The 21,541-nt window shown below is 38.5% G+C and overlaps 1 protein-coding gene across 1 annotated transcript; it reads right to left on the bottom strand.

Moving 5' to 3' along the window:
* Positions 1–1,062: 1,062 nt before the first annotated feature.
* On the bottom strand, positions 1,063–17,205 carry DCTD (dCMP deaminase; the record flags this gene model as incomplete). The annotated part of the gene is made up of 5 exons (XM_009573630.1): positions 1,063–2,375; positions 4,351–4,447; positions 6,011–6,127; positions 15,572–15,707; positions 17,094–17,205. Coding segments are annotated over 5 exons (541 nt in total), but the record flags the coding sequence as incomplete, so codon positions are not given.
* Positions 17,206–21,541: the final 4,336 nt, after the last annotated feature.

The following is a 21,541-nucleotide window of genomic DNA, read 5'->3' as shown; positions in this document are numbered from 1 at the left end:
GCAGAAACACCATTTATTATATTTACCTGTTTTCATTGTTTCCTCTAGTAATTATTCTTTATTTGTAAGTCAAAGCACTACCTCCTGAACTATTAAAACAAAAAAAGCCAGAAGCATACAGATTTCTAGATATGCACACAAAGTAAGGGTCAAACCTTCTTTAAGATTTGCTCTAAAACATTAACCTCAAACTAAGAATGCACTGTCTCAAGAGGGTGCATGTGCTTTTCTCCTTTTCCATAAAGTTGCCCTGGAAATCAGAGAGCCCACTTAGCCTGAATCAACTGACGATTACTCTGAAAGCTTGTATATGAGGCTCTATCAGATCAAAAACTGATCGTAAGAAATCTAAAATCCTATCATATTCTCCAGTACTACTCTTCTGTTACACAAACAAGAAAGTCCTGGGGGGAAAAAAAGTAATAAAAAATAGTACATTCCTAAAAACACCTGGACATTGGTTCAAAAAACTCCTGAGTTTTTATGCACATTATACATTCCCATTATCCAAGGCCTGACATAAAAATACTTAAAGTAACCATAATCACAATGCATACATCTTTCAAGTCTGAACTTAGATCAGCGATTATCTAGGAAGAAAACAGCAATTTTGTTGCCAAAACCAAAAATTCAGCTTCTTCTCTCCCCTCTGTCCCATTGTCAGACCAGCATAACTCAAAATGCTTCTACTTACTAATTCAGGCCAAAGAAAAAGATGTGCATAAGCTGTTTTAGTGACATTTTATTAAAGTAATTTTTCAGGTTTCACCCTCCCCCTCCACATATGTGCGAATTTCTTCTTCTGGCAATAGGCCACACACCAATTTTGAGGTGGAGAACAGTTGTAGGAAAAAAAGAGAAAGTCAGAAATTACTTTAGAAATGGACACATCTTATAATACATTACAATGCTCCCTTTAGTAGCCAAATGGTTCATGAACATTACACTTTATGTAATATCACAAATGCACAAAATATGCTTTGCATATGATTGCAAAAACAGCAGCACTCTGGAGCCAAGCACATGGTTTAATATTATAATAATGAGTCTACTTCAAGGTTGTGGATTTTAATAAGACTTTAATAATACTGGTATGAAGCCAAATTACATAATGTCCCAAAATATGAAACAAAGCTTTTATAGAGAAAATAAAAGCTCACTGAAGTATAACCACATTTAAAAAAAAAAAAAACAACCACCAATGTTATCTAAACAAAGCCATTAGGCATATTTAATTTTAAAAAATCAAATTAGAGAAAAGGAACTCAAATCTATTCCCAGATCTCAAGATAAAATTAAAAAGGATATTATTTTAGGCAACATTTATGAAAATGAAGGTACTACGCCAGCACTGGGAAACAAGCTAACACCATAATTACCTCTTTTGGCACAGATATGGATATGGGTTGACTACCTCCAATTTCTCTCAGAGGACAAAAAATGATTCAGTTACCTTACAGGTTGATTTTAAGACTGAACTATGTTGGATTGTCTAGAAACAGCTTAGACCAATAAAATAATTTCCTTCTACACATGAAAACCAACTCCAAGTAAGAGTCCCAAAGGCAAAGAGCCAAATGATTTACTCCCTCAACCCTCTACAATTCTGGAGTCTTGGGGAAAACAAGGACTTGAAAGCACCTGTAAAGCTCAGTCTGGCATGGACCATTCTCAGAACAACTTCCTCTCTCACCCCTCCCCATGTATGACAGTGTTAGATAGCAATTAAAAGAAAAATTAGTATTTCATTTGTTGGATAACGCATGCAGAGTATCACACATTCTTTAAGCTGTATAATCTTTTAAAATAGTAGTGTTATGCTAGTTGGAAGATTAGTATTTGCAGGGATAACGTTTTTTTCCTTTATTAGGATCAACTATTTAGATCCACATATCCAATAGAGAGATCAACATATATTAGCATATGCCACTGTATTACTGGTTACAATAAGAACTACTGTTAAACTGAATCTAAATCAATGCTGACAGCCTATCAGAGCATGTGGTGATGAATACAGCAAGAATCAGAACAGTTTTCTTTACATACATTATATTGTCTCATCTACATGCCTCGACTTTTTAAGCAGTTTTGATAGAGGCATTAAAAAATTTTAAGTAGATTTAGATTCCACATGACAAGATGAAGTGAGGGGGACATTTTATGCCTTGGATTTCTTAGAAGTCTACTTTAGCTACAGAAGCCATTAAAAAGTTGCAAATAACTTCAAGATGAAAGGCATTAGGAGCTTTTTAGAAAAGGATAATCACAGTCTTCTAGAGACTTAATGAGACTTAATTCACAGAAGCTTTTGATTTGGTCTGCTGTTAATTGAATCAAAGTCGATGATGATCTTGTTACGCTTTGGCTTGAATTCCCTAAAATAAAGAAAAATACAGATATTAGTTAGTGAGTAGTTAAAACATTTTGCTTGCTTTAGCTCCAGCCAGATTTTTGAAGGAATAAAAAAAACAACCCCTCCTTGGATTCACATAGTTTTCATCTCTATGGGAGCCAATTATAGTGCACCATACTGAGAGAAACCTGGACAAGAAAGACTAAGACAAAAAAGACACATGGGGTGGGTTGGCCTGTACATTCTTCGGCTATTGGAGTTCATAAATTACCCAGGAGTCAAAGGACTTTTAACAACTTAGCTGCAGGTGGTGGCATCACATTACCAGGGCTGGGATTTTTGTTCATATATATTTATATTTCAAATATATTTAATATATATTTACAGATACAGGTACGCATATATGTATCCATAAAAATATTTTAATATACTGTATATGTGTTGTATATACACATATATGTATATGTATGTATATATAAAAGTTATTTGGAATATATTTTGATAAATATTTTGATCACTTTTTTCCTGCCAAGATTTCAAAGAACACTTTCAAACTTTGCCTCAGTATATTAAAATATTTTTTGTGCTAGGGGAATAGATCACGTTATGCATCATACTGGGGAAAAACCAAACTAGTTAAGAGGCAATCATTTTAAAATTGTAACTTTAGAACTGTAAAATTAATACTGCCACGAAGTGTTTCCTTTTATTATCATTAGAGCATCTGCTACAGCAATTAGCAAGGAAGATATTTGGGGACTGAGCATATATTTTCCAGTCTACCAGTAAACAAAGGATTATGCAAATAGTGTGGATTTAGTGCCTAATTAAGCTCTGCAGTTCAGTTCAAGAGATTCATTAAGTACCACCTACATCCTTAATAATCGATACAAGAATGAATACAGTCAACACAGAAAAGCACGTGCTGCTGACCACAGAACTCTGAATACTTTGTCCAGAATAGCAATCTGAAATGCAAGAAACATTTCTCACCCTGGAGAAGTTGCAAGATTTGACTTGTAAGAGAATGATTTATGCTTCTTAGTCAAATAGTCTTAGTAGACAGGAAATACACTGAAGGACTAAAACTGAATTTCAAGTACTGCTGTGTTTTTTCATGGAAGTTTCTTAGCCCAGTAGGTACCTTTCATCCTAAAATTTTATCTGTCAGAACTGGTATGTTTGCAAATTTTTTGAAGCCTTTATATTAATATTGTAAAACTTTTTTAGAGTTGCAAAGCCTCCCTGACTGCATAATTAGCCTCACCCACAGCATGTAATTGCTATCAAACTAGCTGTTGAACAGATTGTCTTTAGGTATCTCTGTCAGTGTCTTTAAAAACCCCACTCTTCAAACATTTTTCAGATTCTCATTACTTTAAGGCAAATATTCCAAGTTTTATCCTTTTCTCTCAAGAAAAGCTGACCAAAGAAGACTGTACAGCTATAGGCACCAAGAATTAATTATGGGTGGCTGGTTTGACACCTTCCCAAATTGACTGCAACAAAAAGATATTAAAGTTTCAATAAGGATCAGGTAATCCACAAAAAAAAAAAATCAATTGGTCATTTCAGTCCAACTCATATGATCATAGGATAATTCAGGTTGTAAGGCACTTCACGAGGTCATTTACTCTAACCTCCTTCTCAAAGCAGGGTCAGCGATGACTCTCCCGAGTACAATTTAACAAATAACCATCACATTCACAATTTCACTTGCAGTCCAGGAATGAAATGAATATTCCAAATGGACCATTTTCTCATATAAACGTTAAGAAATTGAAATTTAACCATACACAAGGCCAAAAGAATGGTGCAACAGTCTGTCAATCCAGTATCTTTTGCAGGCATACAGAGCAAGCCATCTACAAACACTACCAAAAAATAAAACACTGCACGATGCAAAGAAGAAAAAGTTTTGCCCTAACGTTGGTCTCTTTCACACACCATTTTTTCCTTTCAAAAATAAAAATAAAGTTAATCCAAAGTTCTCCTACCTGTATATAATACCTGCTAAATCAAACATCCGCCGTGCAGCTGTCATTTCTGTAGTGTCATGATACTTGTCAGACATAAAAATAACTTCCTTTATGCCTAAAAAAGGCATTTAGAAAAAACGTTAGAATTACATTGGAAAAAAAAAAGTAATGTCATATAAAAAACTGGTGCACAAAATCAGAAAAGGCAGCATTCATCCACATCCTCTAGAACTCCTTAGTACAACCCAACTTCCCAAAATACTATAGACTGTACTTGAGAATAAGGCTATGTAAGGTAGAGCTGTTTTGGAAGACAGTTCTTTCAAAAATGTTGGAAAATGTTTTTCTCCACTTTTACCTAAGTTTAACTCAGAAAACCATAACCAAAAACTCACTAGCAAAAACACAAGATAGACAGACTAGAAATTAAGAATTTTGCAAAAGTAATTGAAAACTTATCTTTCTATCTCTCTAATACAGATAAAATTCGTCATAAAGAACTTAAACCCCAAATCCCATTCTCCTTCCAAATGCATAGCTATAAAAGGATGCTTTTTCCTGTTGTTCTCTATTTTGTAAATAACTCCCAGTCCCAGGTTCAAATCCTCATAAACACATGCTGTCTCAAATTTTTGAATGATCTATGCCTAAATTACTTAGGCAGGGGAGAAGTGTAAAAGTTGACCCAAGAGAAGTTACAAGCACTTCAGAGCCTGTCAACACCTTACTGTGTTTACCAGACAACATAAATATCAATACATTGCAATTTAGTGCTGACCTAAGTGCATAAGGAAAAGGATGAGTGACTACATTGCGAACACGCAGCCAAGCTACCTTGAAGACCACTTGATTTTGATTCTGTAAATATGAGAAATGTAGCACAAATACAGAATACCATTGTCTTTCCCCCTTCACCTCTCCGTTTCAAACTGTACTGACCAAAATAAGAAAGGATTCTGCTTGCTACTTTCTTCCTAGATTCTCGTGTCCATTGGTGAGGGAAACTCCCCAGAGTAATCTTAGCAATCCATGCTAAGATTGCAAGACTTTACTCAATGAGCAAAATATATGCTACCTTAAAGCAGAGATTTTTACGGAACTGAAGCCTACTGCAGATAGGCCTAATCTGAAAGAAGGCGACACATTTAGGCCAGCACACTTGCTGCAATGGCACAGATTTATAACAATTGTAATGAAAGACATAATTAAAGTAGGATCATAGAAGTCTTACGACATTTATGAGCAAAGATATTTTAAAATCTTCAAATATCTACCATGCATCACATTCAAATTAAAATTTCATGTATATACTCCCAACAGACCTTTTGTCATGCAGAAGTTTATTTCTTTCTGCCCTACTCTATTCAATGTGTCAGAGCACAGTAGAATTGACAGTAATTATATGCAAAGCCTGTGTTGTTCTTTGGCAGCTCCTGGTCTAAGAAGTTACAAACCTAAATTAGAAGCACGCTTAGAATCACAGAAGATGCAATTAGCACTGGAAAAATTTGGCACCATTCAGATGCAAAAAAACCCCACAAGTAGCATCTTATGAAGTTGACAGTGCAATTAATTTAGATCTAACAGCAGCAATTTAACATCAAATACATCCGTGATAAGATACCAACGAGCAGGCAGCACTGCAACCCTGACAAATCAAGCTGGCACTACTCCTTACCTGCCTGGATGATGAGCTTTGCACATTCATTACATGGAAATAAGGCAACATACATGCTGCAGCCTTTCACATCAGCTGAGTTTTTGTTCATGATGGCATTTAATTCGGCATGGCACACTGATTTAAAAAAAAACAAAAAGAAACAATTCATAATACTGTTCATTAAAATAAATCAGTCAAACTAAAATTAAAGTGTTACAAAATAACTGCTTACATCCTTTCAAAGGCAAATAGCTTGCACAGCTTGTCATAAAGGGCAGAGGAAGAAATAAAAGCAGAAATACCAAGATCAATGAAGGTCAATTGTTCTGACCAGGCTGCCGATTAGTAATGATATCATTAAGCACATTAGCATTGCCATTTGCTAACACCTATTGCAGGCAACAAAGCCGTAGGCTGTGGGCCAAGTAGTTGCAACCACCCTAAGTGAAGCAATATCTCACAGCTTCACAACTCTCTGGAGTATCTAATTGCCAGTATAAAACAGCTCATTTATGTGTTTACATGCACAGATAGGAACAGTCTTACGGTTATAAGAGCGCACTGTGCACTCTTAAAGGCAGGAGAATCGCGAAGTAAAACTGAGCAGCTCTGCCCTCTGGGTCTCAGACAGCTCAGCGCTGCTGCATGATTCTCTCATCCCAAGAATACACAAGACACACTCAACCATAAAAATGTCCCAGCTTTAATATTAAAGTGAGTTTACTGCTCATTAAAAGGTGTCAGACTTCCCAAGCAGGAAAAAAAAGTCCTCTGTTTCTCCATGGATTTGAGATAGGCCAAGTAGCAACAGACTACCCTGCCTTATTCCACCGTAACACAATAGCTCTTTCTGGACAGACTGCACCTCAGGGTTTAAGTTTTTATGCTGTACCCATCAGCAGATTATCCAATGTGTTACCAACACAGGTGAGAAGAGTACAGTTTCTGTGTCATCCACCATGAACCTCTGAAAAAAACATTAGGATCTCTGCAAGAACTTCCTGTTTACTCCTAGGAATGACAGCAAGTTGCATAATTTATATACCTACCTACTAAGAAACTGCCTGCTGCCCTGACTTACTACATAAACAGTGTGGTGTGGGTTTGAGGTCATCTAGAGACCTGCATGTGCAGACAACATCAGGAGTTTTTCCACTGCTTGTTTTGAAGAACGAATTTTAAAAAAAAAGTTTTCCTCCCCCTTGAATACATGGGAAAATTAAAACAGGCAAAGTTGGGAGCACAAGCTCATAGTATATTTGCTACTATGTACTGACCTCTGTGTGAATAATCTCACCACACAAAGAATAACTGAGCGCAGCACCTTCAACATGCAGAAATCCTTGCTGAATGGAAATGTTTTCCGTATGCACTAAACGTCTACATGGAATTTTCTAATGCACTATAAATTTACTCACACCCTCTTTCCCATGAAGACAAGTCACAAAGGACCAAACACTTGGTAAAGAAAGCTCAGTACTGACTTCTACAAGCAGTCCCCAGCAGCACTATGACCATGCTGTCTACATACCTTCTCATAAACAGTAAAGCCAGAAACTAACATAAAAAATAGGAAATTAACAAAAAAATCACCCAAGCACCATCACATTAAGGTTTCTATTACTATTATTATTGTTTCTATTGCAACGGTAATTGGGTCACATTGTATTTTAAACATATGCCATTAAGTGTACAAGATATGCAATTATATGAACCTATACATTTAGAAAATCCGGAAAATACATTTAACTCCAAGTATATTACTGAATTGCACAAATCTTATGTAGGTTTCACAATAAATAGTCAGAGAATTATTTTGGGGGGTTACAGAGGATTGAGTGAAAAAGAGTATCATTATTTCTGCAACTGGTACTAGGTTATGTCAACAGGACAGAAACATCACTTTTAAGTTTCTTTGAACAATATACTTATGTTCTAGGCAGCAGTCTAAAATATGGAAGGCCTCCAGAAAGAACGATGAGGGAATGTTTTCAAAGGCTCACAGAACTAAAAAAAAAAAACAACAAAAAAAACCCCCCAAAACCTAATTCCTTGAGTAAATATTTTTTCTTCACTAAAACTCAGAAATCTTCAGCCATAAAACCAGACAAGTTTCATTGTTAGTACTGCAACAAGTTTCCTTCCTGCGCTGATGAGAAGTCTGCCTCTTTCTGCAGACTTCTAAAAACTTTCAACAACAAACCTCTTCCCAAGCAAAAACAAGTTCAGGCCAAAAATAACTTATAGAAGACAATCAGCTGGAGCGAGGGAAGAGAGAAATTTTGCCTCCTGATCACCTTAATGTAATCTGAAGTTAAGAACAATTAACGACTCTCCAGTGTGGAAAGAAGACACAGAAACAGTAATAAGGAAGAACCAGAGACTAATCATTCCAAGACAAAAAGCAGTGGGGTCTCCCAAAAAACCCAGCAGGCTTTTGTTTCAAAAACAAAAGGAGGTAGGTTTTTCATGCACACTGTAGCCTAACTAAGTATTTTACTGCACTACTGCAGAAAGTAGTATGGGACTAGAAGTTTGCATTGATTCGAGAAGTCATCTTTTTCCTTGAATATTTCTTTTTTTTAGTCTACTGGGCCAATAAAAACAAAACCATTTTGGCTCAGTTGTTGGAGCTTGGAAGAATATTCTGGGAAACTACCATTACATGGCTTTGTTTTATACATTTCCTTAGACATCTGCTACTGCCCCCTCTAAAGGATATTATGCTAGATGGTCCTTAATAAGGTATAGGCATCAGACAAATATTTTTAGGCTTTGTCCCATCCCTCTTCATTCCCTCTTCCTCATATTCCCCTCTCTCTGGCAGATAGGCATTGACTATTAACCGATTTAGAGATAAGATAGTCTATTATCCCCAGATTTTTCTTATAGACCTGCCCAGCTCTGTACAGAGCATTAGTGGGAGACAGAAACAAATCCAGGAGTCCAAAATCCCTCTTGCTAACAACTAAGTAGTTCACATTTGGGGTGTTACAAAGTTTTCTAACGTGTTAAGAGCTCCTACTAATAGTTACATACTGTTCTCTCTCAGACAATAAGAAGCTAACTTAAAATAACCTTTCACAGGTGCACAGTATTCAGAACTCTGAAAACTGTATATTTAAAGAGACTAGTAAAACTAAGAATTTTTACAATACCCTATGGGGGTCCCCAGTGTTTTGTTTTTTTAAAAAAACCAATATTCACGTATAGCCAACATAATATTAAGTTTGCAACACTGGTTTCCATTCTGGAAAAGTGGCTTGAAAAGTATTCTCGAAAGGCTTCATTAGCTGAAGAAATAACCATGCAATGAGAAGTTAGTGTGTGCTCTCACATTCCCACCACCTGCTACTATATTCATGAGAGGGGGGAAAAAAAAAAACATTAGAGGAATGACTGCTTCATTACTGGTAGTATTAATTGCTAGTGTTTCTATCTTTTCTCATTGCATACTGCTTTGTGTTGAATGTATGAGGTAGCACTCATCCTTAAGTAAATAAAAGACCTCTACTTACCCTATTAAGGATAATTTTTCAAGATTAACCACTTAACGTGAACATGCAGAGTGGGTTGCAGAGTCAGAAGTACTCTTCCCACCTACTAACAGTGTTCTGACTAGTGATTTTATAAGAACCACAGAACTAGTCAAAGTATTTCTTAATACTGTTTGAAGTCTTACATGCTTGATAAAGAGCTTAGAGTAGGGACCACCATAACATGTCACCTTTTAAGAAGCAATCAAAGGAGACGCTGGGGGGAGTGACCTTTGTGTGTGATTAACTACTAACTAACTGAGCCATACTAGGAATTTTGAGAAATTATGCACCAAATATGGTGTTACATTTGAAAAAAATACATATGCATATAGATTGTCATGCAGCAAGTTTTGACTTACTTATTAACATAAGTTTTTATACTGCAACGTTAACCAACCTGACAAATATTACGGGTTCCCAATACAGATATATGGTAATAGCATGGTGTTCTTCAACATAAACCTGGCACAGAAATGAATACAGGGACTGCTGTAATTTGGCCCACTTCTCAGTCTTTTGGTAAAATCTTCACCTTTTCATGTTCATCCCTTGTCCATCCCATCTTTGTCCAAGATCCACCTACCAGTTATCCTTTACTCGCTGGACCCCTGACGCTGGACACAGCAAGGATCACGGAAGGGACCAAAATACTATTGAAAGGAACGGAGTCTGGAGTGACAACCACTGGGGACAGTGGTTGATGGATCTGGAATTTGTAGAATTACATAAATCTTTTTTCAACCTTTGTGAAAGCGTAGAGATGGTTGCTGGTCACTAAATTTAGGGGAAGGCAGGACACTGATGTTGGGCTGCACTGCCCTTAGCCATTCCTGCTGCCTGGTGGAAGAGCAGTTGCTGTGGTCAGGACAGGGAGGCAAGGATAACACCACCAGATTTCACTGGAGTCCTAGCCTCTTCAGACTGCAGTCAGAAAAAGGAACAGCCCCAGCCTCACTGCTTTTTTCTGTGAAAAAAGAGAACTAGGAAGTGAAGATGGGAACCACTCAGCCCATTTCTGAACATCACAAAATCTGCTGGGGGCAAACCAGAGAAGCCCCTCTCAAAACCTGAGAAGCATTAGCTAATCCACCCCATTTCCCAGTTCCTCCCAGCCTGTCTCAAGTTTATTCTACTCTAAGCAGAACACAGAGGCTTTTACTAGTGGGCAAGCAGAACAAGAGAAATTATTCTTGGTGTTTCTAAACCTCCAAACTTTCTAGAGATTTGATATATGACACCAGAATCAGACAGAAATCCATGCAGGACAAGAGAGTGAATGCCTGTAGGTGGAGACTGTCTCCTATAGATCCCCTTTCCAGCTGAAGCCTCAGCTTTGCACTGCCAATTGGAGAGAGAGCATCACACTTCTTCATAGTGCCTTATCAAGTTTGGTGCTGTCAAAATAACAGCTTCTACAAAAGTAACATTTGTCTGAATATCTTTGAGTGTTCATCTCTCTAAAAAATTGACAAAAAGCTCATAATCCTAACACGAGGAAATGTTGATAACAGTTTGTTTCATTTTACACAGCAGGTACTGTTCAATTAGAGCATACTTTTTGCCACAGCACATATTTTATCATATTTGAACCTGTATAAATATTTGTAAGCATATTTACTCAATATTTTCTCTATTGCTCAGAGGTTTCTAAATTTGCCAGTCATTTTAATTTAAAACTCTCTTAATTAGAGACTGGTTGTCAAATGGATGTTCTTAGACTACAGTGGAGACAGAGGGCATAACAGGAGCACAGCAACTAGCATTAGTGGGAAGACTTGCGTTAATAGAAGAAAAATGTAGTATTTTAAATGATCAGTGAGAGGAAACTGAGCATCATCAAATCCTTGGATTCATCTAATAGAAACAGAGGGCACTCACTTTTGACTCTGAAAGCCAGAATTTTGTCTAATTATTACGAAGCTTCTGCACATGGTACTGAACACAATGCTTCAGAAAGAGCTTTTAATAACGTCTTAGTAAAGTAGGTATTAAAAACTGGCCTCCCATTTCTCTCATGTGCGCAGAAACATGTCCGCTCCTGTCACAGCAGTTGGACTGGCAGCCTGGAAAGAGCCAGTTCCCACATAGCAACGAAAGCCCAATTTTGTGCTGTGAAAAATAGCATTCTGCAAAACACCCAGTGCTTTCTTTCTGACATAACAAGGCTATACTACTAAACTGTTCAAATATACACTGCCACTAGAAGGAAAAAAGTTTTAACCTGTTTCAAGACTCTCATAAGGAATGCATATGATGTGATCCACATCACCATTCCTGTCATATCCAAATGCCTTGCAAACATTTGCATTGTCTAAGGTAAAGTGAGCATTACCTGCCACATTCTGATGCTTTCTTTCAGTAGCAGCTCAGGTTACACTTCGATATGGCTAAACACAAATTTTTTTAACCAAGCACGACCCTTTCCCTAACACTGAGCTGAGCAGAACCCACACTTGAGGGTGCAGGTTAGATATGTACAGCATGTTGCAGCAGACATAGGTAACTGAGACACTGGTGAATTTCAAGCCAACAAGTTTCAAGAAAAATTTACGAGTGCCAGGACTTGTTTAGCCTTACAACAGAAGTTCAAAAGGTTATTGTAAGTGCACAAGGGAAGGGGGGAAAGGAGGAAGGGTTAATCACAGTGAATAAGAAAAGCTAAAAGAACAATGCCGGCACACACAAGAATGTATAAACTAACCACAAATAAATTTAGGGTGGAAATTGGAAGTTTTCTAGCCACAAAACAGTGAATCTGATCAGAGCTGTGGGGTCAATGCATCCATCTGTTCTGCTGGAGCTCAATAAATTTATTATAGGATCATCTAACACACTTCTGCAAAGATAGCCTCTGGGTCCAATCCCCTGCTAAACACAGACAGGGCCAGGGACTGACCCTTGGTCCTGAGGCCAACTGGCATAGACTAGCTCGTGTTCATCTTACTCAGGGCTCCATCAGCATTACATAGCGCTTGGCCCTGGGTTTCCTCAAGGCTCCACATCTCAAAAGTTCCACGGCACCACATACTTATTTTGTGTGTCTCAGTTCAAAGTGCATAAAGAAGTGAGATGACTTTTTTGCAGCCCACCAGAGTGGTATTTTCACAGCATGAAACAAGAATGCCTTGCATATCCCCCAGTATGGCCTGAGGGAGGGAGAAGGGTTAAGCATACCATCTCAGAAGGCTTTGCATTATAGGCCTATACAGGATGACAGTTTTCTTGCAGCCTTTTTTCCACCCTGCCCTCCAGAGCAGCCTTTGAGTGAGCCATTCGCAGAGCAATACTCAGGCTTTGTTCTGGAGAAAGCTAGTCAGAGTGGTCCAAAACAGATGGAAGTGAGCTAATATTTATGCCTAACCTACAACAGTACATAAAACCAGGAGATCAGCATTCAGATCCACCCCCAGCCCTCTTCTGTAGCACCACAGATGCATGAGGTAGCTCTAGAAGACATCTTCCAAGTTAGTGTGGTGGTACATAAACAATTACCACCAGCTTTACCTAATAAGCTACATTGCAGCTCTAGTGATGAAGGTGCCAGCATATCCATGATAAGCTTATGGAGCACACAATAAGATTGTACCATCTCTGAACAAGCTAGACAGGAAAAAGGAAGGATAAAAAGTTCAATTTAGACAAATGCTGTGATGATTAGCAAAAGTGGAAAGGAAAGCATGACAGTTTAATGAGATTTTAGCAGCAATTCTATGTATCTCTTTGCATCTACCAGAATTTTTTAAAGCAGAAGATTTTTTTTTTATATATATATACTTGTCTGGTCTGTCAACTGTGCTATCAAGATTAATAAGGAACTGCTAGAGTTTAAATGATCTGTGAATTACAAAATAAGTTGTTTATTCATCACAGCAGACACTTTATGTTACAAAGTTGTGATTTTTTTAATGAGGTGAAGACTAATATTCTTAGGGGGAAGGGCAGTAGTTAGACCAACTCCTAGAAATGAACTCATCTCTCCAGGCTGTTAGATTGGTTAGTACATTTTTTAAACATCCTGTATTAGAGATTTTTACTTTACTTCACATCTTTTGGAGTCAGAGTTAACTGAAGAAAAAAAAAAAAATTCTCAGGTCATCTTGTACAAAGATTCCTCACAAATTCATACAGCATTTTTAGTTTTAATTGGTCAGCTTAGATTTGAGTGCCTGGAACATGCTCAGGTCCCAGAGACCACCCACACTGATCTTAGTTTAGAACGGAGACCTTACAGCAGCATAAAGAGTCAAACAAAAATCAATATTCTGTTTTCAGTACTTTGTATTTAATCAATGGGCTAACACTTGTTTCTTCACCCTATAAATAAAGAGCAGTCATACCAAGTTGTACCATTATGGTACCGTCATTATATGTAAAACCAGTGCTTCTGTGCTTTAGAGCAGACTTAAAGTTTGGCAGGAGCTGGCCCTAGTATTGGGAATACATCTCTTACGGAAAATCATATGAAACTGTCTCAAGCTTAAGAGTTAACGTTAGAGGTTTTATAATAAATTGGTAAAGTGAACAAGGACTAAGTACTGGGGTTTTAAGAACTCAAATATGAAGCTGATGATTTATGTGCTGAACCACTGCATATCATCTTTCACTTCAATGCTATGGGAAACCAGAAAATGTAATGCCAGTTTTTAGAGGGAGCTGGGAGTGAACACAGGGAACAGCAAAACTCATGCAAGTCTAATTTCTGTATCAGACCAATTGTTAGAAGTTACAAGTAAAAACCAGAATTAGTGGGCAGAAATAAATACTATACACTGGGAAAGATTCAGTATCTCTTTGCAAAAGCTGAACTCTGGCGCTCATTTCCCCCCACCCATGCAGGGGGGAAGGGAGAATTTCTCAGGGCTCTTGTGCAGTTTTGCGATTCTTCCTCCTGCCACTCCTGAGCCCAGGACAGGCTGAGATGCAGCACAGGATGAAGGAACTCCTAATACACATTTTTCCTGTGCCCATGGCTTCTGCTGCATTGGTGTCACCCCACAGAGGTGCAGCAGGAGCTGATATGGAAGCAGAAAGGCGAAGAAGGGGGATTTAAGAGAGCATGCGGGATTTAAGAGAGCATATGGTCCTCCCTTCCTTAACAGCCCTAACCACGGTTCCTCCCCAACTTCAGCTATTGCAGGCCACAAGGCAGCTCTCAATTCCATTTCCATGCCCAGAATTCATGGCATGAAGCCTGCGGCAGCCCAGCAAGTTATCTCCTTGGTTCCTGCAAACCACACCTGGCCCAGAGGAGTAACTGTACAGCCCTGTAGACAGATGCACCAAGATTCACAGAGGACCCTTCAAAGCAGGCTTGCAGAAGGCCAAACTATACCTGCTGCAGAGACAAAGACAGGATCCAAAGCAGCACTCAGCTACATTTACCATGAAACTGACCTTGCTCTTCATTCCTTTTGCCTATTTAGTAAATGTGAATCAAATCAGAGGTTGAAATAAACCATGAAAGTCACCTCACCCATAGCAGGGTAGATCCACTGCACACCAGATGAGGCAAAAATGGCATAGAATGACAGAATGCAATCACATACTTCAAGACAAACAAAATTTTATAATTTTCATAATTTCAGCTCCTTCATAATATGTATTGCCTATGCCATCAACACCTGAACACTGGAATTTCCCACAACCACTGCAGTTTACAATTTTAATACCTGTATTTTAGACCCAATTATTTGTTTTGCATATACATGCTCTCTGTAACTTCTGTGGAGACGAACACACAGAAGCAGCAATCATCTGCGTACACGGCAACCGTGTGCTAATGAGTTGCATTATATTTACAAGTTTTCACTACACAATCCAAAATGGCTAATCATTTATGAACACACTTCACCAGGAAGTAAGTCCTTCATAAAGACTGTTTTCATTTATTTTCAGAGCTGTGATTTTTATCCTGATGTATCACATATGGGTCATCAACAAAATCATGTGAGTGGAAGAAAAACTGATCAATATTTTACTAGCTGAACTTCCACATATACAGACATCACAAGTCTGACCTGTCAACCACAAGAAGCCTTACCGTAAGGATATTTCGTGTCTAGTCTATGTGCTGCTGTTCTTGTCCAGGGTAGTACATCATCACTGCAGCCATTAGGCATCCCATTGTATCCAATTCCAACAATCTTGTTTTCTGAATTTACAATGCAGGCACCAACCTAAATAAAACCAGATTTATATAGTACCAACAGCATGCAAAATGATGTATCAACAAGAAGAAAGATGAGACCAGAAGTCAGTCCTACAATTTTCATTTAAGAGATACAAGCTTCACTTTATATTAAGTCACACCATCTAGTGAGCAAGGCTACAACTGTACCTAACTGGTAGAGCTTTAAAATAAATGAGGGCAGATGTAACCCTGCCACCCCTCCGGTCTTGCAGTCCCCATCATAGCCTGCCAGCACTGTTCCTTGTCCAAGTATGAAGTGAACCTAGTTCAGGGAGCAGAACCGGCACTGAACTAACCTTACTAAACATAAGTTTTCTGTCAGTTCAACTCCCCAAACTGGCTTTTCCAGCAGCGGTACCAGCAGTAGCAGCAAAAGAAAAGGTATGGAAGATGGAACAGAAATGCAATAGTGTTGACCTAGGCAGAGACACACTCACAAATCTTTGTGGCTTGTTTATGCAAACATGCACCAAGATACCAGGCCTTTTAACTCCCACCCTTTGTTACTTTAATCGAAGTCTGCACAGGGACCCTTCTTATAGAATGATGAAGTGTCCCATTTTTATGTTTTCTGTCCACATTTTAGATTTATTGAAATGGCAATAGTACTGATTTTAATTCACAGAACGTGTTTATCAACTAGCTCTTGGGTAACAAAAATTTAGCCCTAAGTGAATAACCTTCAGAGAACTAAGAGCCATAATGTACAGAAGCCAGCGAGTAATTGAGGAGGCTGTTACTCCATGGCTTTGCTGGGATTTGCTTCCTGAACTTTTTCACACAAAGGAAGACTAACAGGACAACTGGGTCCTGCAGAACAGCACGTTTCAGGAGATGTATCAATCGCCTCAAACCAATATTCAACAGAGGCACATGAAAGAAGCAAAGAATGGGAACAGACAGTGAAACAGAGGCGGACGGAGAACCTGAGGAAGGAACCAAACTAGAAGAAAATTCCAGTCAACCCAAGAACAAACAAAAGGGAATTTTTATACTCTTACAGGTGAGGAAAAGGGACTTGTAAAATGCTGTGTCTTTAAAAATTACAATCTAAAAATTTCAGTAGTTATATCCTCCTCTAACAGTAACTATATTTACTGGAAAAAGGAGAGAAAATGCATGTGTTATTTTAACCTCTAGATGAAAAGATTTACAAAACTCCAAGCTGCAAATGTACACACAGAATTATACACGAGGTCAGGCCCAATAAGAGAGAATTTCTGTAACAAAAGGTGCTGACCATGTTAAAAAATGAACAGCTAGATACTGAAATAACTTTTAATAAGAAATCCCTGAAAGTGCTACACATGTGCATCTGATGCGATGTGTAATATAGATTAGGTTATGTTATTCTTATACGCTGCCTTCTTACCTGAGAACTTGGATCCTTGCTTCTTTGCGCTGACAAAAAAGCTACTGCCATAAAATATTCAGGCCATTCCAAATAATCCTCTCGTTTTTTGCAGGATGCTTCATTGCCGAAACTATAGTGCATGGAAAAAACCCAGCCATCAGCAAACAACACATAGCCAGAGTTATTACAGATTGTATTCTTTTCATGTGCACAACTTTAAAGTAACCAGGATCAGAATCTGGCTAAGACGACCGCATATTCACTAATATTTCAACAGTAAAACCATCAGCATTATGTGCTTTCCAGGAACTTATATATGCAACATTTCCTTTCAGGGGAAAGGCACCCAAGCGAGGTTGCAAATTTCAGTTTTAGATAAGAAGGCTGAGCTATTCAGAGCACTGAGCTATTCAAAGACAGAGCAATTTATCCTTTACAGATAACACCTTGTATATTTCTAAGATTCAGGTATATCATGTACTGGCATTCTTTTCACCCAAACAACATAATCTTTTTTATGATGACTGCGTTAACTGCAAGCCTCTAATCTAAGCTATTTTGTACTTCTGCCTACGACAAGTGCTCGCTAGATTTCTATTTGGTACCTTCCTGTGCAGTCATTCATTTCTGCCTGCACAGTTATTGCCATTGAGTTTGCCTCTCGTTACAACACTTATCAGCAAAAATCTGAGGCTGTAAGCCATTCTGATAGTCCCCTGCTAAGTTTCTCTTGAGATTATGTCCTATGAAAGCCTTCTAAAAACTGAAAGGAGATAGGTTCAAGAACTTTTCCCTTAGATATAATGTATAGAAGTGGCACAAAAGGTTGCTTCTTTCCCTGCACTGGGGGGTTTATTTGGTGGAAGGAGGGAGGAAAAAAAAAAGTGATGCATCATTTTCTCTTGCCTGCTTATGGTTGAAAGACTGCTTGGACAGCATAAGACGCAACAGGGGAATTTCTGTGCTTCTCAGCTCAAAGAGAGGAAAGACAGACATCTCTCTCCCTCTCCCCCCTCCGTCCCCACATATTTAAGTTTTGCAAATTTCAAGGAAAAGATCAAATTCAAAGAAATTTCCCCAAACTCTCACCTATCATTGCTACACTTGAAAACCAAAAGAATGGAACATCTGAAATACAATAATTATCCTATCAAAATACAAGGGGCACAGTACTTTTCTTCTTGGGCTCCTCTTGCCAAGGACTACAGCTTAAGACTGAGATACCCTTCTAGCAAAGTACAGCCGTGCAGAAAAACGTATCATAGGTAACTGCAAGCAGCAAGACATCTCCTAGCAACTCTAGTCCCAGCACTTTCTGAAGATAAACAAACATTACAAGACAAGTATTTTGTTAATTATTATTTTTATAACCAAAAACATGAAATAGCATATATTAGAGGCTTACAGTTAGCTTGTCATAAAGAGGTTAGGCTATTTGAGTGAAGACAATGCCAGCACATGATAAAACTGTACTTTAGAAATCTACAGGGTGCTATTTACTAAAGAGAAATTGCTGGTTTTGAATAGTTCATATACGGCACATTACAAGTTAGCAATTTGGCTTGTTCTTGGAATGAATGAGGATCATCTTTAATGCCATCGTCCCAACGTAAGGAGGGAGAAACATACACTCTTGGTGTAACCAACATACCTCTCTCACACTTTGACAACATTGTGAGTAGTGCCCAGAACTGTCAATTTTCAAAGCAAACACAAAAATCAAGTATGTGATTCTGAGAGTGCCCAAACTGGCTTGAATCATCGTAACTAAAGGGTTGGGGAGGTATCCTACTGTTGTGGTTTAACCCCAGCTGGCAACTAAGCACCACGCAGCCCCCTGCTCACTCCCTCCTGGTGGGATGGGGGAGAGAATCGGAAGGGTAAAAGTGAGAAAACTCGGGGGTTGAGATAAAGACAGTTTAATAGGGAAAGCAAAAGTCGCGCACGCAAGCAAAGCAAAACAAGGAATTCATTCACTGCTTCCCATGGGCAGGCAGGTGTTCAGCCACCTCCAGGAAAGCAGGGCTCCATCACGCGTAATGGTTACTTGGAAAGACAAACGCCATCACTCCGAACGCGCCCCCCCCCCCCACCCTGCCCAGCCTTATATGCTGAGCGTGACATCATATGGTATAGAATAGCCCATTGGCCAGCTGGGTTCCAGCCACACTCCCTCCCAGCCCCCCGCACACCCGGCAGAGCATGGGAAGCTGAAAAGTCCTTGACTAGTGTAAGCACTACTTAGCAACAACTAAAACATCATTGTGTTATCAACATTATTCTCATATTAAATCCAGAACACAGCACTATACCAGTTAATAGGAAGAAAATCAACTCCATCCCAGCCGAAACCAGGACACCTACTAATAAAGAAAAGTGCTCAGAGAAGTGTTCCAAGGTCACAGCAGAAAGAAGAAATTAAAGACATGCCCTCACACATCTCCATGCCAAACTGAACTTTGACAGGTTAACTGAAATGCCAAGAAAGTGCTTCAGCTAATTTGAGTGATTATTTAAAATATCTCACAAAAGCAGATTTACAAAATCCAAACCACCATCAGATCAGTTTAATAAATTTCTGACTACGTGACATTCACAGTGAGATGTCTTCGGAGAGGCACATAACACACAATGCAGAACTACACCAAATAAAACATTCCGGGGAAAGGGCTCCAGAAAGCCAATGGTACTCTGAACTAAGAGATCGTGAGATGTCCTTTCGCTAAATCATTCCCTAGCAACCCTATTTATTCAAAAAAACCCAAAAGCTACTATTTACTTTTCTCATAAATACAGAACTGTCAGTGGAGGTCCCTCAGAGTACTAACTTCCCAGGGAGAGGAGCATATCTGAAAAATGAGCAGAAGGCTTACGTCAAAGAGAACATAAAAAAAACCCCTTACTCAATTACTTCTTGTTAACATCACCGTGTTTGGCAAGATAATTCCCTCAACTCAATGCACAGAAACGCAAGAGTGTGAAATGGGTATAAAACACTTCATTTCTGATTGAGCAGAAGCCAAGGACCTGCCTACAGTAAAGCACACACAGGAAAATTAAGTTTATGGATTTGGGGCAGCTGATCATCTTCCTCACACTCATTTGTAAGTTCTAGAATTGCATGAATGAAAGCTACTCTAGAAAATATTATAGCTAGTTGTAAAATAAGCAATTAAGGCTTATCTTGTAATATTCATATGAACTTATGAATAAAACTAATGGGAACTGAAAGCCATGAAGATAACACTGCTCAAGAAGGAAGGGGAAAAAATATCCTTAAATTCTACAGTGATTAGTAGTCTGTAGAAAAGTCTGCGTAAACAGTATTTCAAAGGAAAATAGAGAAAAAGATTCTGCAATTAGAGGACAGTGCCTCCCTTCTCAGTTCTTTTTCACCCATCTAGGCTTCAAGTAAGCTGTAACACCATCTGAAAAAGGAAGAAATTTCATGCAGCTACTAAAAGAAAAAAGTATCTTAATGAAAAATTTAGTTGAGAATCCTAAAACAGAATACATCACCTCAAATCTTTTCATAAGACAATTATGATAGTCAATTACACTACAATATAGTACAACTGGAGAACTGGTGGGTATCAGACTTTTTACCCTTCCCTCCCTTTATGTTTTTCCTCTGCTTTCTTATCTCTGATGTCATGTGCATTATGTTCCAACTGTATTGTAGCAGTTTTTTTCCCCAGCATCAAGTATGTTATTGAAGATAAGGACATCGTCCCAACAACTATCAATATTTTGCACTCAACTCACAGAATTTAATGTAAAAAAAGAGGGAAAGCATGTATTAAAAATAAAAATTAAACATCTTCATCAATGTTCTTGTTCCCCAAAAGCCAAACAGGATATGTGTTCTTGATGACTTTCAATACTAGCTTCTTCTTTAAGTCTCATAATTTTGTTTATGATCGCTATTATATCAAATGAATGTAGCACTTCCTTTACTTGAGGCTTGTCATCCTTCCGCTCATATAGGTACTGAGACACGGTCATCACCTATTCCTTACTGGGAGGTAAGGTTTTGAGAGAGAGGCGGAGAGAAAAATCAACCTTTCTTACAGAAAAACGATACTCTAAGCATCGAAAATTAACTATATTCAAATTTTTCCTGAGAGATAACCCACCAAACCTGTAAATGTAAACACTTTGCGGAAATATTGAGCCCCAATTGAGCAGTACAAGAATATTTCCCTTCACTGAACGTATTTCGCTTTTACAGCATCACTTCTTTGACTTCAATTAAATGCATATTGCTCGTGCTGGTCACCATTTCAGTAAATAATGAATACAAGACTCCCCACCTACTCTTTTTCCTATCCCAGCGAGTACAAAAAATAAATAAACCAGGCCATACCCTCACGCCAGGGCCGTCGGGGGCTTCAACAAACGCCTCCCCGCGGGGACGCGGCGTTTCCGTCCGCAGGGCCACAGCCGGCGCTGCCCGGGCCCACCCC

This window comes from Fulmarus glacialis, unplaced genomic scaffold, assembly GCF_000690835.1.
Source record: "Fulmarus glacialis isolate BGI_N327 unplaced genomic scaffold, ASM69083v1 scaffold41352, whole genome shotgun sequence".
NCBI lineage: Eukaryota > Metazoa > Chordata > Aves > Procellariiformes > Procellariidae > Fulmarus > Fulmarus glacialis.
This window is presented reverse-complemented; position numbering and strand designations above follow the sequence as displayed.